Raw genomic sequence first — 16,574 nt, forward strand, 5'->3', positions numbered from 1 at the left:
ACTGAGTGACTCCCAATCCGAGGCAACGAGTGTCAGCTGTTTGCTGGTTGTCTCTGATTGGGAGCCATATTTAACTGTCTGTGTTTCACTTTGGGTTTGTGGGTTTTTGTTCCTTATCGGTCAGTGTCACCGTGGACTTCACGAGTCGTGTTTTGTTTTGTATACTTTTACTCATTAAAGTCATGTTTGTTTCACACGCTGCGCCTTGGTCTACTCACTCCTACGACGATCGTGACAGAATAACCCACCATACCAGGACCAAGCAGCGTGTCCAGGAACACACGCAGGAGGTGACTCTTGTGGATGTCCTCCTCGGTTGGGGGCAGATTACTGAGGAGGAGGCCGTCCGGTACCGGAGGGCGATAAAGGGGGAGACCCAGGCAGGAGAGGAGCAGCGGCGCCAAACGGGTCAACGTCGGACAGGCGAGAGGCAACCCCAAGACATTTTTAGGGGGGGGCACACGGCATGGGCGACTGGGCAGCAGGAGGCTGCCACAGGGCGAAATGGGAGACGAGGAGAGAAGGCCACCGGGTTACGGGAGCCATTGGCGAGAGGAGGGAAGGAAGTTGTAGAGGCACGGCGAGAGGTACTGAGGTGTATTGCCAGTCCGGTCCGGCCCGTTCCTGATCCCCGTTTAAGGCCAGTGGTGTGTGTTCCCAGTACGGTCCGGCCTGTTCCTGCTCCACGCACCAAGCCTACGGTGTGCGTCGCCAGCCCTGTCCGGCCTGTCCCTGCTCCACACACCAAACCTACGGTGTGCGTCGACAGCCCAGCCCGGCCTGTCCCTGCTCCATGCACCAAACCTACGGTGTGCGTCGCCAGCCCAGCCCGGCCTGTCCCTGCTCCACGCACCAAGCCTACGGTGTGCGTCGCCAGCCCTGTCCGGCCTGTCCCTGCTCCACGCACCAAGCCTACGGTGTGCGTCGACAGCCCAGCCCGGCCTGTCCCTGCTCCACGCACCAAGCCTACGGTGTGCGTCGACAGCCCAGCCCGGCCTGTCCCTGCTCCACGCACCAAGCCTATGGTGTGCGTCGCCAGCCCTGTCCGGCCTGTCCCTGCTCCACGCACCAAGCCTACTGTGTGCGTCGACAGCCCAGCCCGGCCTGTCCCTGCTCCACGCACCAAGCCTACGGTGTGCGTCGACAGCCCAGGCCGGCCTGTCCCTGCTCCACGCACTAAACCTACGGTGCGCGTCGCCAGCCCGGTCCGGCCTGTTCCTGCCACCCGCACCAAGTCTACGGTGCGCGTCGCCAGCTCGACCCGGCCTGTTCCTGCCACCCGCACCAAGTCTACGGTGCGCGTCGCCAGCCCGACCCGGCCTGTTCCTGCCACTCGCACCAAACCTACGGTGCGCGTCGCCAGCCCGGTCCGGCCTGTTCCTGCCACTCGCACCAAACCTACGGTGCGCGTCGCCAGCCCGGTCCGGCCTGTTCCTGCCACTCGCACTAAGCCAGGGGTGCGAGAAGTCAGCCTGGTAAGGCCCGTTCCTCCTCCACGCACCAAGCCAGGGGTGCAAGTCGACAGACTGGACCAGGGGCACTATGGGGGGTGTATTGGAGGGTGGTGGTCAAGGCCGGAGCCAGAACCGCCGCCGAGGAGGTATGCCCGCCCAGCCCTCCCCTGTTTTGTTTAGTTGAGGCGCGGTACTGTCACACCCTGGCTCTGGGACTCATTATGTTGAGCCAGGGTGTGTTCATTCTATGTGTTCTGTTTCTATGTTTGACTGAGTGACTCCCAATCAGAGGCAACGAGTGTCAGCTGTTTGCTGGTTGTCTCTGATTGGGAGCCATATTTAACTGTCTGTGTTTCACTTTGGGTTTGTGGGTTTTTGTTCCTTATCGGTCAGTGTCACCGTGGACTTCACGAGTCGTGTTTTGTTTTGTATACTTTTACTCATTAAAGTCATGTTTGTTTCACACGCTGCGCCTTGGTCTACTCACTCCTACGACGATCGTGACACAGGCTGATATTTGCAAAAGCCTGCCGCTTTTCAGGGCACACAATCTCCGCTGCCTTCATCATGCATGTTTTTACAAATTCACCCTCACTAAATGGTTTTGAAGCCACTGCGATTTCATTAGCAATGAGGTAGCTAGCTTTCACTGCAGCGTCACTGATGTCTCGGCTGTGAGTAAACACAGACTGCTGTTTCTTCAGACCCGCCAACAGTTCATTCACCTTCTCTCATCTCCGCTGTCCTTGAAAGTTGTCATATTTGTCGGCATGAAGACTCACATAGTGGCGACGAAGGTTATATTCTTTCAGCACTGCAACATGCTCTGAACACACCAAACATACAGCTTTCCCATTCAATTCCATGAATAGGGTTAGAGGGTGCCAAAGCACATAATGTTAAAAGTAGAAGCCGTAATAAATATTGCGGGCAAAACAAAGTAGCTCATTGGCTGCACGTGCTTGACCTACTTGCTCTGCCCCGGTACAAACAGTTTGCTTGCTTAACACAATTGCTATTGCGCCATCCAGTGGACGCAATTGGAACAGCAGTTTATTTTATTGAAAAATTGCAGCGCATTTTTATACTTTACCATTTTTTTTCTTTTTTTTAATCTTTTTTTTTCCGAAATCATCTCGCGGGCCGGATTAAACCCATTTGCGGGCCTGATCCGGCCCGCGGGCCGGACGTTTGACACCCCTGGTATAGATGCACATTTTAAAGGATTCAAATATTTCAATTGAAAGCCAATGTGTGTGTGTTGGGGAATTGTAGCAGAGCTCTCAGTGGGGTAGGGGGGTAGAGAGACTGCTCTCCCCATCCTTGCTTGGTGGCCATTATGATGTCATCAACAGGGGACAGACTGAAAGAAAGGATGTGGACCATATTTTCAAGGACACATAAGTCTCTCATGACACTATGTGGAGACATTTGGGGCAGAACCATGCTACGATTCGAATCTGGCCCCCATCAGTTCCTCTGGCCTGAATATGTTCTCCTGTGTCTGCTCATGGTGACACCATCTTACATGGCTACTCAATTATTGAAGCAGAGTGACTGAATGAGAGAAAAAGAGAGGTGGGGTGAGATGAAGATAGTAAATGAGAGAAATCTCCAGAGAGAGAAACCTTCAGAGAGAGAGAGAGAGAGAGAGAGAGAGAGAGAGAGAGAGAGAGAGAGAGAGAGAAATGGTGAAAGCAGGATGGTGAAAGAGGTAGAAACTGGCGAGCTTCCGCCCAGTATGTAAATGAGGGTTATTTTGCATGTGCCCTGACAACACACACGCATGCACATACACCATGAGGACTAGTGTGGTCCTCTGTTGCTCAGCTGGTAGAGCACGGCGCTTGTAACGCCAAGGTAGTGGGTTCGATCCCTGGGACCACCCATACACAAAAATGTATGCACGCATGACTAAGTCGCTTTGGATGGCATATTATTATAGTACGCTCTGCCCATCTGTGTGTGTATTAGGGGCTGTGGCTCAGTGCTGTGGGATGCGGCCCAGTTTGGTGTGAAGTAAACACTCATACACACACACACACGGTTTGGAGAAGTGGGTGCAGCAGCGTGACCCAGAGTCCCCAGGTACCGGTGCCTTCTAGAATGATTTAGAGCCACTGTCAGACACACAGGACTACAACTGGGTCAGAATGATGAAACACCACCTGATCTGATCTGCTGGGCTGGGGAATCACAACAGAAGCACATTACTGGAAGAGAGGTAGAAGGCATGTTATATCGGTCTCTTACGTAACACGGCTACATGAGACTTCATAAACACCTCTCTGCCTGATGGTTTCAACAGACAGCTGCAATTAAAAGTGTGTTCGGTGAAATATCCACATTACACACGTAAACCGCCCTCACAGTAGATCTATGACCTGGAATTAAGATAAAAAACAAACAAATAAAAACATCATCTGATGCTATAGGGGTTCATAATAATGTAATGTCACTTTCAATGTCAACAAACATGTATAAAGCACAGGAGGTTGGTGGCACCTTAATTAGGGAGGACAGTCTCGTGGTAATGGCTGGAGTGGAATAGGGCAATGGTATCAAATACATCAAACACATGGTTTGATGCCATTCCATTGTGTATGTGTGCCATTCAGATGGTGAACAGGCAAGACAAAATATTTAAGTGCCTTTGAACGGGGTATGGTAGTAGGTGCCAGGCGCATCGGTTTGTGTCAAGAACTGCAATGATGCTGGGTTTTTCAGGCTCAACAGTTTCCCGTGTGTATCAAGAATGGTCCACCACCCAAAGGACATCCAGCCAACTTGACACAACTGTGGGAAGCATTAGAGACATGGGCCAGCATCCCTGTGCAACTCAATATTAGGTACTCCTGAGTGGCGCAGTGGTCTAAGGCACTGTATCGCAGTGCTAACTGTGCCACTAGAGATCCTGGTTCGTATCCAGGCTCTGTCGCAGCCGGCCGCGACCGGGAGACTCATGGGCGGCGCACAATTGGCCCAGCGTCGTCCAGGGTAGGGGAGGGAATGGCCGGCAGGGATGTAGCTCAGTTGATAGAGCATGGCGTTTGCAACGCCAGGGTTGTGGGTTTGATTCCCACGGGGGGGCAGTATAAAAAAAAAATATATATATATACAGTGGGGAGAACAAGTATTTGATACACTGACGATTTTGCAGGTTTTCCTACTTACAAAGCATGTAGAGGTCTGTAATTTTTTATCATAGGTACACTTCAACTGTGAGAGACGGAATCTAAAACAAAAATCCAGAAAATCACATTGTATGATTTTTAAGTAATTAATTAGCATTTTATTGCATGACATAAGTATTTGATACATCAGAAAAGCAGAACTTAATATTTGGTACAGAAACCTTTGTTTGCAATTACAGAGATCATACGTTTCCTGTAGGTCTTGACCAGGTTTGCACACACTGCAGCAGGGATTTTGGCCCACTCCTCCATACAGACCTTCTCCAGATCCTTCAGGTTTCGGGGCTGTCGCTGGGCAATACGGACTTTCAGCTCCCTCCAAAGATGTTCTATTGGGTTCAGGCCTGGAGACTGGCTAGGCCACTCCAGGACCTTGAGAGGCTTCTTACGGAGCCACTCCTTAGTTGCCCTGGCTGTGTGTTCGGGTCGTTGTCATGCTGGAAGACCCAGCCACGACCCATCTTCAATGCTCTTACTGAGGGAAGGAGGTTGTTGGCCAAGATCTCGCGATACATGGCCCCATCCATCCTCCCCTCAATACGGTGCAGTCGTCCTGTCCCCTTTGCAGAAAAGCATCCCCAAAGAATGATGTTTCCACCTCCATGCTTCACGGTTGGGATGGTGTTCTTGGGGTTGTACTCATCCTTCTTCTTCCTCCAAACACGGCGAGTGGAGTTTAGACAAAAAAAGCTATATTTTTGTCTCATCAGACCACATGACCTTCTCCCATTCCTCCTCTGGATCATCCAGATGGTCATTGGCAAACTTCAGATGGGCCTTGACATGCGCTGGCTTGAGCAGGGGGACCTTGCGTGCGCTGCAGGATTTTAATCCATGACGGCGTAGTGTGTTACTAATGGTTTTCTTTGAGACTGTGGTCCCAGCTTTCTTCAGGTCATTGACCAGGTCCTGCCATGTAGTTCTGGGCTGATCCCTCACCTTCCTCATGATCATTGATGCCCCACGAGGTGAGATCTTGCATGGAGCCCCAGACCGAGGGTGATTGACCGTCATCTTGAACTTCTTCCATTTTCTAATAATTGCACCAACAGTTGTTGCCTTCTCACCAAGCTGCTTGCCTATTGTCCTGTAGCCCATCCCAGCCTTGTGCAGGTCTACAATTGTGTCCCTGATGTCCTTACACAGCTCTCTGGTCTTGGCCATTGTGGAGAGGTTGGAGTCTGTTTGATTGAGTGTGTGGACAGGTGTCTTTTATACAGGTAACGAGTTCAAACAGGTGCAGTTAATACAGGTAATGAGTGGAGAGCAGGAGGGCTTCTTAAAGAAAAACTAACAGGTCTGTGAGAGCCGGAATTCTTACTGGTTGGTAGGTGATCAAATACTTATGTCATGCAATAAAATGCAAATGAATTACTTAAAAATCATACAATGTGATTTTCTGGATTTTTGTTTTAGATTCCGTCTCTCACAGTTGAAGTGTACCTATGATAAAAATTACAGACCTCTACATGCTTTGTAAGTAGGAAAACCTGCAAAATCGGCAGTGTATCAAATACTTGTTCTCCCCACTTAAATGTATTCATTAACTGTAAGTCGCTCTGGATAAGAGCATCTGCTAAATGACTAAAAATGTAAAATGTAAAAAGGTAGGTGTTCCTAATGTTTGGTATACTCAGTTTATGTGCCCTTCAAATTAAAACATTGTCGAATAAAACACTGACAGTAACGTTATCTGATGAATAAGGATGAAGCTTTTCCCAGACCAGAGGATAGAGGTTGCATTCATACACAGCCCCACCATTCAACCAGCGACCACAAAATAGTCTGTGTGTGTGTGTGTGTGTGTGTGTGTGTGTGTGTGTGTGTGTGTGTGTGTGTGTGTGTGTGTGTGTGTGTGTGTGTGTTTGGATGGGTTGAGGGTCAGGTCGATGTGGGTATGGGGTGAGGGTACTTGTGATATTGTGTGTGTGAGTGAGTGTGTGTGAGGAGATGGGTTGAGGGGTCTGTGTGCGGTGCAGTCACATTGTGCCATGGTGCTGTTACATGATGGGGCTGGCTAGCGGTGAGGCGAGCACACAGTACATGTTAGGTGAATGTCACAGTACATGGTAGGTGGGGGCTGAGAATGGAGTATGAGGGAGAGCTGGGGGTGAGGTAGCGTGTAGGACTTGTAATCTTTTACCAAACGCTTGCCAATGCAGTCAGTCAGTCCATCCCGGCATGAGAGGAGGACGAATTAGAAAGATTTGTGTGTTTTGTGTGTGAGAGACCATGTGAAAGTGAGAGAAAGAAGGAGATATAAAGAGATGTGGAATGACAATGAAAGAGAGAGTAAATAATGAAAAACAGAATTCCACAGAAGAGTGGTGTTTGTACTCTTGGGCTGAACAGCGCAGTAGCCTACAGTTACAGTAGTAAACCTAGATCATTATAAAACAGCAGTGCATGGGTTATAAAACACTACTGCAGTAGTAGTACTAGGGAGGGGAGGTGGAGAGGGAAGGGTGGGGGGTAGACTAGAGGGTGGAGAGAGGCGGGAGAGCACCGCATGTAATCCTGCAGACAGGGGGGGGGGGGGGGGGGGTAGCCTCCGGCTCACACTTTGCTCGCGTGCTCAAACTACTACTACTGCACTCAGATGACCTATATCACGCGCCGGGAGGAAAAGGAGAGAAAGAGGAAAGTGGGCGTGGAAAGGAAATAACCAAATAAACAAGGCAGCATCTGCAACATCATCCAGTGGTTTCGACCAATTCTATTAATGCATGTCAGTTTGTTTACGCATCACGTTGTGATTGAGAAAACGCATTAACGCAGTTTTATCTATGTCTGACAGTGTATAACCGGGGTTATCTCTATGGCTTAGTATTTTATTTTATTCGAAATTCAAGGGCTAGGGCTAGACCGAACTAGGCTGTAGCCTCTAACGTTACTCTACTCCCGACTGCTGGCCGACACTCCAAACTGCAATAAAGTAGCTTTGCCTACTTCTGGGCTGCGTTCAGTACGACAAAAGTAGTGGCACGTTCAATTAAACGGAAACGGTGGTACTGAACGACCAATTGAAATACGGGGAGGGGTTGTGGGTGAAAATGCACAGCTTCTTTTTAAATACGTCACTCATTGCTTTAAGCCACACCCACCAAAACGGAGCAAACGTACCTCAAAGTCTGTTCAAGAAAAATTGTCAAAGACTCCATCCACCCAAGTCAATAACTTCTACCCCCAAGCCATAAGACTGCTAAATAGTTAATCAAATAGCTACCCGGACTATCTGCATTGACCCTTTTTTCACCTTCACATAGCCTACGCTGCTGCCACTGTTTACTATCTGTCACTTTATTCCTATTATACAGTATGTACATATCTACAAGTTATCATTACTCATAGAGTATCTATTGTACCTTTTATTATTACTTGTTTTACTTTTCTATTATTTCTCTCTGCATTGTTGGGAAGGGCCCGTAAGTAAGAATTTTACTGTTAGTCCACACCCGTTGTTTACGAAGCATGTGACACATTTGATTTGAACGTTTTTGGGGGAACGTGCCGTTCAGTATAAACCTATCCGCAACGTAGCAAAGGTTCAATCGAACTGACAACACCCCTGTACTCAAGTGACAAACTGCTGCAACAAGACAATCATCTGTGCCAAATGCACTGTGAGTGGTAAAATTGTAGATTACCTCTGGAAAATCAGTATTTTGATGAAAGGACTCTGCCTGCAGCATAGGCTATTTTTATTCACATGTTGATTTACGATAGGCGGCAACAATGAGCAAGTACTAACAGTAGAAGAAGATGCCTCTGGTGTTTCCGCTTCCGGGTTCTGAATTCCAAACGTCGTGTGAACGCCGCGCTAACAAAGTTTGTTCACAGCGGCTTAGATTTATTATGTATTTTAATATTTTAATCTTAATGTTTTAGAATATAAGTGGTAGATAAGAGGATATATTTACCTGTTAAGGACGTAATTGTCTGCTTGGTAAGTTGATATCGCCGCACGGGGGGACTCAGTTGTAGCTTGCTAGCTAGCTACAAGAGTTCAATGCTAGTAGTTGAGACATAGCTAGTTAGGTTTCAACTACTAGCTAACTAAATAGTTAGCAAGCCAACACTGGCAAAAATCTGTGTGGACAACTGAAATGTCAACAGGCAAGGGAAACAAAAACAGCAAGTGTTTGCTAACTAACCATCATAACATTAATAGTTAACTTAGCTAGATAACGTTAGCTAGGCAGATACACGTGACGTTGGTCTGTTTGTCAACTTTGCTGATCACCTATCCGTGCCACTCTGGTTAACGTTATCTACTTGGCTAGCTAAGAAGTTGGTATGTTTCTGTGTGTTTGTTTGTTTACCGACTACTATTGTGTTGTAGACGATGTCTCTTCCTAAACGGGAGGTGGAGGAGCTGCGGCCCTGGGTGGAGCGGACCGTGAAGAAGGTGCTGGGTTTCTCAGAGCCTACTGTCGTCACTGCGGCCCTGCACTGTGTGGGAAAGGGCCTGGACAAGAGAAAGACCACAGGTGTGTGTGAGAGGGGGAGAATGAGGGCAGTTGACGTGTGTGACATGTTACACTGAAATTATGGCAGAGGTTTGTTGTATGTTGTTTTTCTGTCTCTGTTACCCAATTTTTCCAGAACGTCTGTTTTTGTGTGTCTGACTGTTCAGCAGTCTTTAAATGTGGTCTTGGACCCTTGACTCCTAACCTTTGACCCATCAGACCAGCTGCGTCCATTCCTGGATGAATCGGCCGGAGGGTTTGTGGAGAGACTATTTGAGGCCCTGGAGGAGAGCCGCAGTTCCCGTGGCAACAAGGGTGCTGGGGAGAGGAACCGCAAGAGAGACCTGAAGGTAGACCTCACGCTGCTGCTGTTGTTGTACCACACGTTCCATGGTGTCTTGTTATGTTTTTTAAAATTTGATTCTACTGCTTGCATCAGTTACCTGATGTGGAATAGAGTTCCATGTAGTCATGGCTCTATGTAGTACTGTGCGCCTCCCATAGTCTGTTCTTGACTTGGGGATTGTATTGTGAAGAAACATCTGGTGGCATGTCTTGTAGGCTATGCATGGGTGTCCGAGCTGTGTGCTAGTAGTTTAAACAGACACCTCGGTGCGTTCCGCATGTCAACACTTCTTACAAAAACAAGTAGTGATGAAGTCAATCTCTCCTCCACTTTCAGCAATGAGAGATTTACATGCATATTATTAATGTTAGCTCTCCGTGTACATTTAAGGGCCAGCCGTGCTGCCCTTTTCTGAGCCAACTGTAATTTTCCGAGGTCCCTCTTTGTGGCACCTGACCACACGACTGAACAGTAGTCCAGGTGCGACAAAACTGGACAAAACCTGCCTTGTTGTTAAGGCAGAGCAGCACTTTATTATGGACATACTTCTCCCCATCTTAGCTACTGTTGTATCAACATGTTTTGACCATGACAGTTTACATTCCAGGGTTACTCCAAGCAGTTTAGTCACCTCAACTTGCTCTATTTCCACATTATTCATTACAATATTTAGTTGAGGTTTAGGGTTTAGTGAATGATTTGTCCCAAATACAACACTTTTAGTTTATGAAATATTTAGGACTAACTTATTCCTTGCCACCCATTCTGAAACTAACTGCAGCTCTTTGTTAAGTATTGCAGTGATTTCACTCGTAGTAGCTGACGTGTATAGTGTTGAGTCATCCGCGTACATAGACACACTGGCTTGACATACCACTGGCTTTGAGTAATCAGTAAAGTAGGCTGTCACTAGTAGCTACCTACATGGTTAGACCATAGAGGTGGAACACATATCGGAAGGGATTGAATGGGTGTCAACAATAGGCTAGGTGAGTTTCTACCATATCAGAGATTTCAACTGGCAGAAAGTCATTGTCACTAGGCTTGATCTTTATGTTAATGTCATGCATATCTCCCCTGGGAGCAGGAAACAGTGAGTGATATTCACCAAGAGATTGTTTAAATGACTCCTTGCATTGGTTAGATGGCTTGGCTGTGCCTCTGGCTAAACCTCAGGCCAATGAGACTGATGTTCCCCCAGGATGTGTTTGGTGATGAGGTGGAGGTGGGTGCGGGGCGGGACGTCCCAGAGGCAGGAGACGGTGTGCCGGTGAAGAGGAAACGTGTCCCCCGCTTTGAGGAGGTGGAGGAACCAGAGGTCCTACCTGCACCCCCTACTGAGAGCCCTGCCATGCTCACTAAGATACAGGTAGCCATACACACACATAAAGATCCACATACACAGTCTCCCATATAAAACACACATGTACCAAGATCCTGCTTCACATACAGACTTATCAAGATCCTTGTGAAGTAAATTGTGTTCATTCTCCCTCTCTCTATCCTCAGATCAAACAGATGATGGAGGCTGCCACCAGACAAATAGAGGAGAGGAAGAAACAGCTGAGCTTCGTCCCAGTGTCTTCCCAGCAGGTGAGACTCATCTTCCTCTACTCTCTCCCTCTTTAGATCTTGAAGGATTGGCTGCCTTTTCTCCTCCTCCATAAATGAAAAGTGTAACTGTCTGACAGATATTGTGGACTTATGTGTTATTACACCATCTTATCACTTTATCTCCTGTCCCCCTCCAGAGGCTGCCCCTGCCCACTCCCCAGCCAGACCAGCCTTTTGCCTCTCGTCTTCTCCCCACTCCCTCTGCCCTCTCCTCGGGCTCGGCCCAGTCCATCGCTCCCTCCCAGGCAGCTACTTTCATGAACGATGCCATCGAGAAGGCTAGGAAGGCTGCAGAGCTGCAGGCCCGCATCCAGTCGCAGTTAGCCATGAAGCCTGGTATACTGGGAGCCATTGGGAACACTGGAGGACCACATAACCTGGTGGCTCTGGCCAACCTACATGCCATGGGGATAGCACCACCGTGAGTATAGTAGACACAAGACTAGACTTTAGACACTTCCACAGATACATGTCATAATACATGGAGGCTTAACATGTGTGTTTTTAATCAGAGTTTGTATTTGTGTGTTGAGTGTAGGAAGGTGGCGGAGGCCCGTGAGTCAAACAAGCCCGCCCCTCTGATTCTGGATGATATGGGTCGGACTGTGGACGCCAGCGGCAACGAGGTGGAGCTAACACACCGCATGCCCACGCTCAAAGGTACAACACACTTCTCTGTTGTCACAATCAGAATGTGCTTTTCCCTGATTTTCAGTCACATATCTGACTGTGTTCATTAATCTTCTCCTCCGTCCATAGCTAATATCCGTGCGGTGAAGAGAGAGCAGTTCCGTCAGCAGTTGAAGGAGAAGCCTGGTGAGGACCTGGAGTCCACTATATACTTTGACGGGCGTGTTAACATAGCACCCGCCCAGCGAGTCAAGAAGGGCTTCAAGTTCCACGAGCAGGGACGCTTCGAGAAGATCGCCCAGAGGATCAGAACTAAGGTACCAAACCTGACCCCTGACCCGTCACCTTCCACCCCTCACATAGCTTTTTATAATAAAATAAACAAACTTTTAGCAACAATTGATCACAGAGAGGAAAAAATTGAGAGATAAAATGTAACAACCAAAACCACCTTCGTCCCCTGTCCAGGCCCAGTTGGAGAAGCTGCAGACAGAGATCGCCCAGGCAGCCAAGAAGACAGGGATCCAGGCCTCCACCAAGCTGGCCCTCTTCGCCCCCAAGAAGATGCTGGGAGACGGGCAGGTGCCCATCATTGAATGGTGGGACTCATACATCCTCCCCTCCAACATTGACCTGTGAGTCTTTACACATTTACTCCCTACTTTACTAGTTCAATATAGTCATCCTAACACCTATATCGAAGTTGTATACCTTTTGAAGAATTCTCGTGAAAGTCTTCTCCACCATTTTCCTGATTTCTTGTTGTGCTGATCACATCTCTTCTCGCTCTCTCTCAGATCCACAGAGACCAATTTTGCGGCGATGGAGTTGTTTGGAGTCACAAACCTGGTGGAGCACCCTGCCCAGATCAGCCCCCCAGGTAACCACACACATCCCTTCTTTGACGTTACCTTTGTCAAGGGCTCAAGAAGGGCTCCTGGATATTAGTCAGGGGGTTAGATTAATCTCACCCGGGTGCCCGTGTAGGCGTGTTTTGCATCGGCTGAAAGTTGAATGTATTCGATTTGGAACTGGGCTGCCTCCCAGGCGTGACCCAGGGGACCTGTTCAAAGCTCATGGCGAAGTCAACTCAAAACAAAAGTGATGTAATTAAGCATGTGGAGTAATGGGTAGGATTCTGTTTTCACATGCAAAAGTGATTGCTTTTGATAGAAACCCTTTATCTGCCTTCCCAATGAAAACTAGTTTGAAAATTCAAACATATATTTTATGGAAAAGAGATGTATGTTTCTGGACGATGCGCCATGCTGCCTTGTTGACAACATGACCGAGTGGCGCAGACAACCGTTCATTTGAGACGGCCGATCTAAGTCTGTTGGTCTCCCGCCCTCTCTCCAGTCGACACAGACAAGCCAGGAGTGACTCTGGGAGTGTACCTGACTAAGAAGGAACAGAAGAAGTTGAGGAGACAGACTCGCAGGGAGGGACAGAAAGAGCTACAGGAAAAGGTCCGACTGGGGCTCATGCCCCCACCAGAACCTAAAGGTAGGACAGAGACCAGGGCTGTTCAATTCTCAACAGTTGAAGTAATGCTGGTGTTCTTTTCTCTTTAATTTGAAGTTTATTTACTGAGTGGTAGTCCTGTTTGAGGCCCTGTGTTCCTCTCCTCCCCGTTTCAGTGCATATCTCTAACCTTGAGTGTTTGTCTCCTCAGTGCGTATCTCTAACCTGATGAGAGTGCTGGGTACGGAGGCAGTACAGGATCCCACTAAGGTAGAGGCCCACGTCAGAGCTCAGATGGCCAAGAGACAGAAGTAAGTCAAACCACTACACATTTCTCGTATATATTTTACCCTCTTTCTCTTACCCCTCCCTCATCTATTAACCTACTTCTCCTCGCTCTCACTCATATCTCTCACTTCCCCCCCCATCGCTCTCTTTTCTACCTCCCATCGATCACTGCTCCTATTTCACCCTCTTCCTGACTCACCATTTCTCTCTCCCTCACTACATAACCAGCTGTCTGTGTGTTTGTCCTCAGGGCCCATGAGGAGGCCAATGCAGCCCGGAAGCTCACAACCGAGCAGAGGAAAGAGAAGAAGGTGAAGAAACTCAAAGAGGACCTGAGTCTTGGAGTTCACATCGCAGTCTATAGGTGAGTTTGGGTTTGTGTCTCTGCACATTTTGTGTGTATGTTATAGTGTTTAGGTAAGTCTCGGTGCACATGTAACTGTTTACGGCTGAGTGTGTCCGTGTGCCTTTCCTACTCATTCGTACGTACTTGCTCGCTCACCCCCTCTCTTTTCCTCAGGATCCGTAACCTCCACAACCCGGCTAAGAAGTTTAAGGTGGAAGCCAACGCCAACCAGCTGTACCTGACGGGCACCGTGGTGCTACACCGAGACGTCAACATGGTGGTGGTGGAGGGAGGTGAGAGAGGGGTGGATGGAAGGAAGGGGGTGAGAGGAGAGAGAACATATTAGTCTCTTTAAATGGGTCTATTTTCACTCTGATTCTGAACCATTCAAGTAACAAGCCTTTAATTACCATAACGTCTCATGAAAATCTCATAACGTTTCTTGTTATGACTTGTTGCTGTAAATGGGTTCTTCTGTACCCCAGAGTTAACTACATGACTGAGCATGCATGTACTGTTCTCTCAGGTCCCAAAGCCCAGAAGAAGTTCAAGAGGCTCATGTTGAGCAGAATCAAATGGGAAGAACACAACTCCAAGAGAGATGGTGAGAATTTAATTGATATATATGTGTGTGTGCAGAAATATGTTGTGCTCAGACCAAATATGCCAGGGTTCCCCAAATGGCGTGATTTAATCTGGCCCCCCACGTTTTCTGAGTTATTTTATTTTTTAAATTGTTGGACATAAAAGACTGTAAAAACGGCAACAAATCAGCTCCAAGTGATTTTTAAGTTTTGGAAATCTGTTCCAAAGTATTCCCACACAAGAGATATGTAATCGTTTAAAGGGGAGAAAAAGCAAGGTTTGAAATGTTATCTGTTTGGGCTTCTTCCGGTCAAGTTGCAAAGTATTTGTAATTATGTTCCGGTCCCCTGACCATCCGCTCAAGAGAAAATGGGCCCGTAGCTGAATCTAGTTGATGATCCCCGCTGTATCCCTTACTGTTTATTACATAATACTTCACTGTAGTTGTTGTGGTTCTGAATCCCTTCTCCTCTCCTCTGCCTGTCAGATCCAGATGCAGACGATGAGACCAAGAAGAACAACAGATGCAGCCTGGTCTGGGAGGTGAGTGATTAACCATTACATCTTATTTCACTAAAGCTCTGAGTGCAATGCATGCTTCATATAATAATAATAATGTTCATCTTGGATAACTGGCTTCTTTATTATGGATTGATTGTAAACACAGTACAGACTGATCTCTAAACTTATCTTTCTTTCTTCCCCTGCTGTTCTCTCTCTTCTACCTCCATCTGTTCCCTCTCCTCCTCATCCTTCTCCCTCACTCCATCCTCCCTCCTCCCAGGGCACAGCTAAAGAGCGTAACTATGGGGAGATGAAGTTTAAGCAGTGTCCTACAGAGAACATGGCCAGAGAACACTTTAAAAAGCATGGGACAGAACATTACTGGGACCTGGCTTTGAGCCAGAGTGTGCTGGAGAGCACTGATGACTGAAGGGAGAGCATCACTAGAGAGCTGAGGAGGCAGAAGGATCCCTTACCACTGGCCCAGGGTCCGATAGTTGTTCATCCTCATAATGGTCAGGGATAGGGTTGGGAGTGATCTGATCTTAGATCAGTGGTGAAGAGCATCGTTACCTCGAGCACCAGAGACATGCAAAGGTCAGGGGTGTTTCTACCCCTCTTACACACACATTCACAACCCCAACCCAGCCTTGTATGGCTGACTGCCTGCCTGCCTGTTATTGTGTGGTGACTTGATTTAAGACGGGGAGAGAGATGGATTGGGAGTGAATGAATGAAAGGAAGAGCTGGTTAGAGAATGGATGAGGGCGAGGTCATAGATTAGGAGGGATATATGGTGTGTATAGATATTATTGAGCGAGGTGTACACCGTTCTGCAATCACATTTTGTAGGAGAGTTGATAACTATGTGAGACCCTCCATCTTTCTAGTTGTTAAGGTGTCATTCAGTCTGTCAGTTGCTGTGTGTCAGTGTTTAATACTATGTCTGACATCTCTCCACTGTGTGAGTGTTCTATAGCTTGCTCTTGGCTTCTCTACCTGACTACAGTTCCTGAGTGTAAGCCCAGCTGTAGTCCAAATACAGTTCTGTAATATTGAAATATTGCCGCAATGTACTTTACAAAAGCCCTGTTTCGAATAAACGAAAACCAACCTATCAATGTAGAAGTAACTAAAGACTTTGAAACGTATGAGCTCATACTTTTGACTAGGGTTTTATGTTTTGGCCTCTTTTTTTATTTGATTATTATTTAAAATTGCCACTGTGGTTATTTTTTTTGAAGAAGGACTGCACAGATTTAGTCAAGTATTAACTGACCCAAAGTTGTGTTTTCTTTACTTTAGAGATGTTTGATTTGGAGAAAGTGTCTTCCCCTTATGTTTGAACCTGTTAACATTTACATATGTTGCCAATAAACACATGCAGGACAATACAATACACTTTTAATGGAAAGCTTTATACCATTGTGCACTTTTTTCATTATTTTCAGCTGCTTCATTGGATTTGTGACACATTGAGAGATGCCATTTTATAATGCTTGCAATTGCATGCAACCAACTTTTAACATACAGGTCCCTTAACATACAGGTCCCTTTCATGTTGTAAATATTGGTCAAACTGTTGAAGTTGCCTGGCCCTCAACTGTTATAAGGTCAGTTTTCAGAATCTAACTCTAGATCTGAAGGGGGCGTGTCTTCTTTCGCCTGTCTGTCAGCCTT

General features: G+C 47.3%; 1 protein-coding gene across 1 annotated transcript; it reads left to right on the forward strand.

Annotated features, from left to right (window-relative positions):
• The first annotated feature begins 8,425 nt into the window (after nt 1-8,425).
• On the forward strand, nt 8,426-16,311 carry LOC311120135 (U4/U6 small nuclear ribonucleoprotein Prp3-like). Its single transcript, XM_084194753.1, has 17 exons — nt 8,426-8,594; nt 8,991-9,138; nt 9,337-9,467; nt 10,665-10,832; nt 10,973-11,056; nt 11,215-11,498; nt 11,616-11,737; nt 11,837-12,024; nt 12,176-12,342; nt 12,505-12,587; nt 13,067-13,213; nt 13,383-13,482; nt 13,710-13,823; nt 13,980-14,098; nt 14,332-14,409; nt 14,878-14,933; nt 15,175-16,311. Exons 2-17 carry the CDS (start codon nt 8,994-8,996, stop codon nt 15,322-15,324), a joined length of 2,136 nt encoding a protein of 711 aa, XP_084050879.1. The 5' UTR covers nt 8,426-8,594; nt 8,991-8,993; the 3' UTR covers nt 15,325-16,311.
• The last annotated feature ends 263 nt before the right edge of the window (nt 16,312-16,574 follow it).

This window comes from Coregonus lavaretus (assembly GCF_964263955.1).
Source record: "Coregonus lavaretus genome assembly, contig: HAP1_SCAFFOLD_716, whole genome shotgun sequence".
Lineage (NCBI taxonomy): Eukaryota > Metazoa > Chordata > Actinopteri > Salmoniformes > Salmonidae > Coregonus > Coregonus lavaretus.

Coding starts and splice junctions, on each gene's coding strand:
- LOC311120135 (XM_084194753.1), top strand. CDS start 8,994: ATGTCTCTTCCTAAACGGGAGGTGGAGGAGCTGCGGCCCTGGGTGGAG. Junction 9,139..9,336: donor GGACAAGAGAAAGACCACAG/GTGTGTGTGAGA, acceptor TTGACCCATCAG/ACCAGCTGCGTCCATTCCTG. Junction 14,099..14,331: donor CATGGTGGTGGTGGAGGGAG/GTGAGAGAGGGG, acceptor CTGTTCTCTCAG/GTCCCAAAGCCCAGAAGAAG.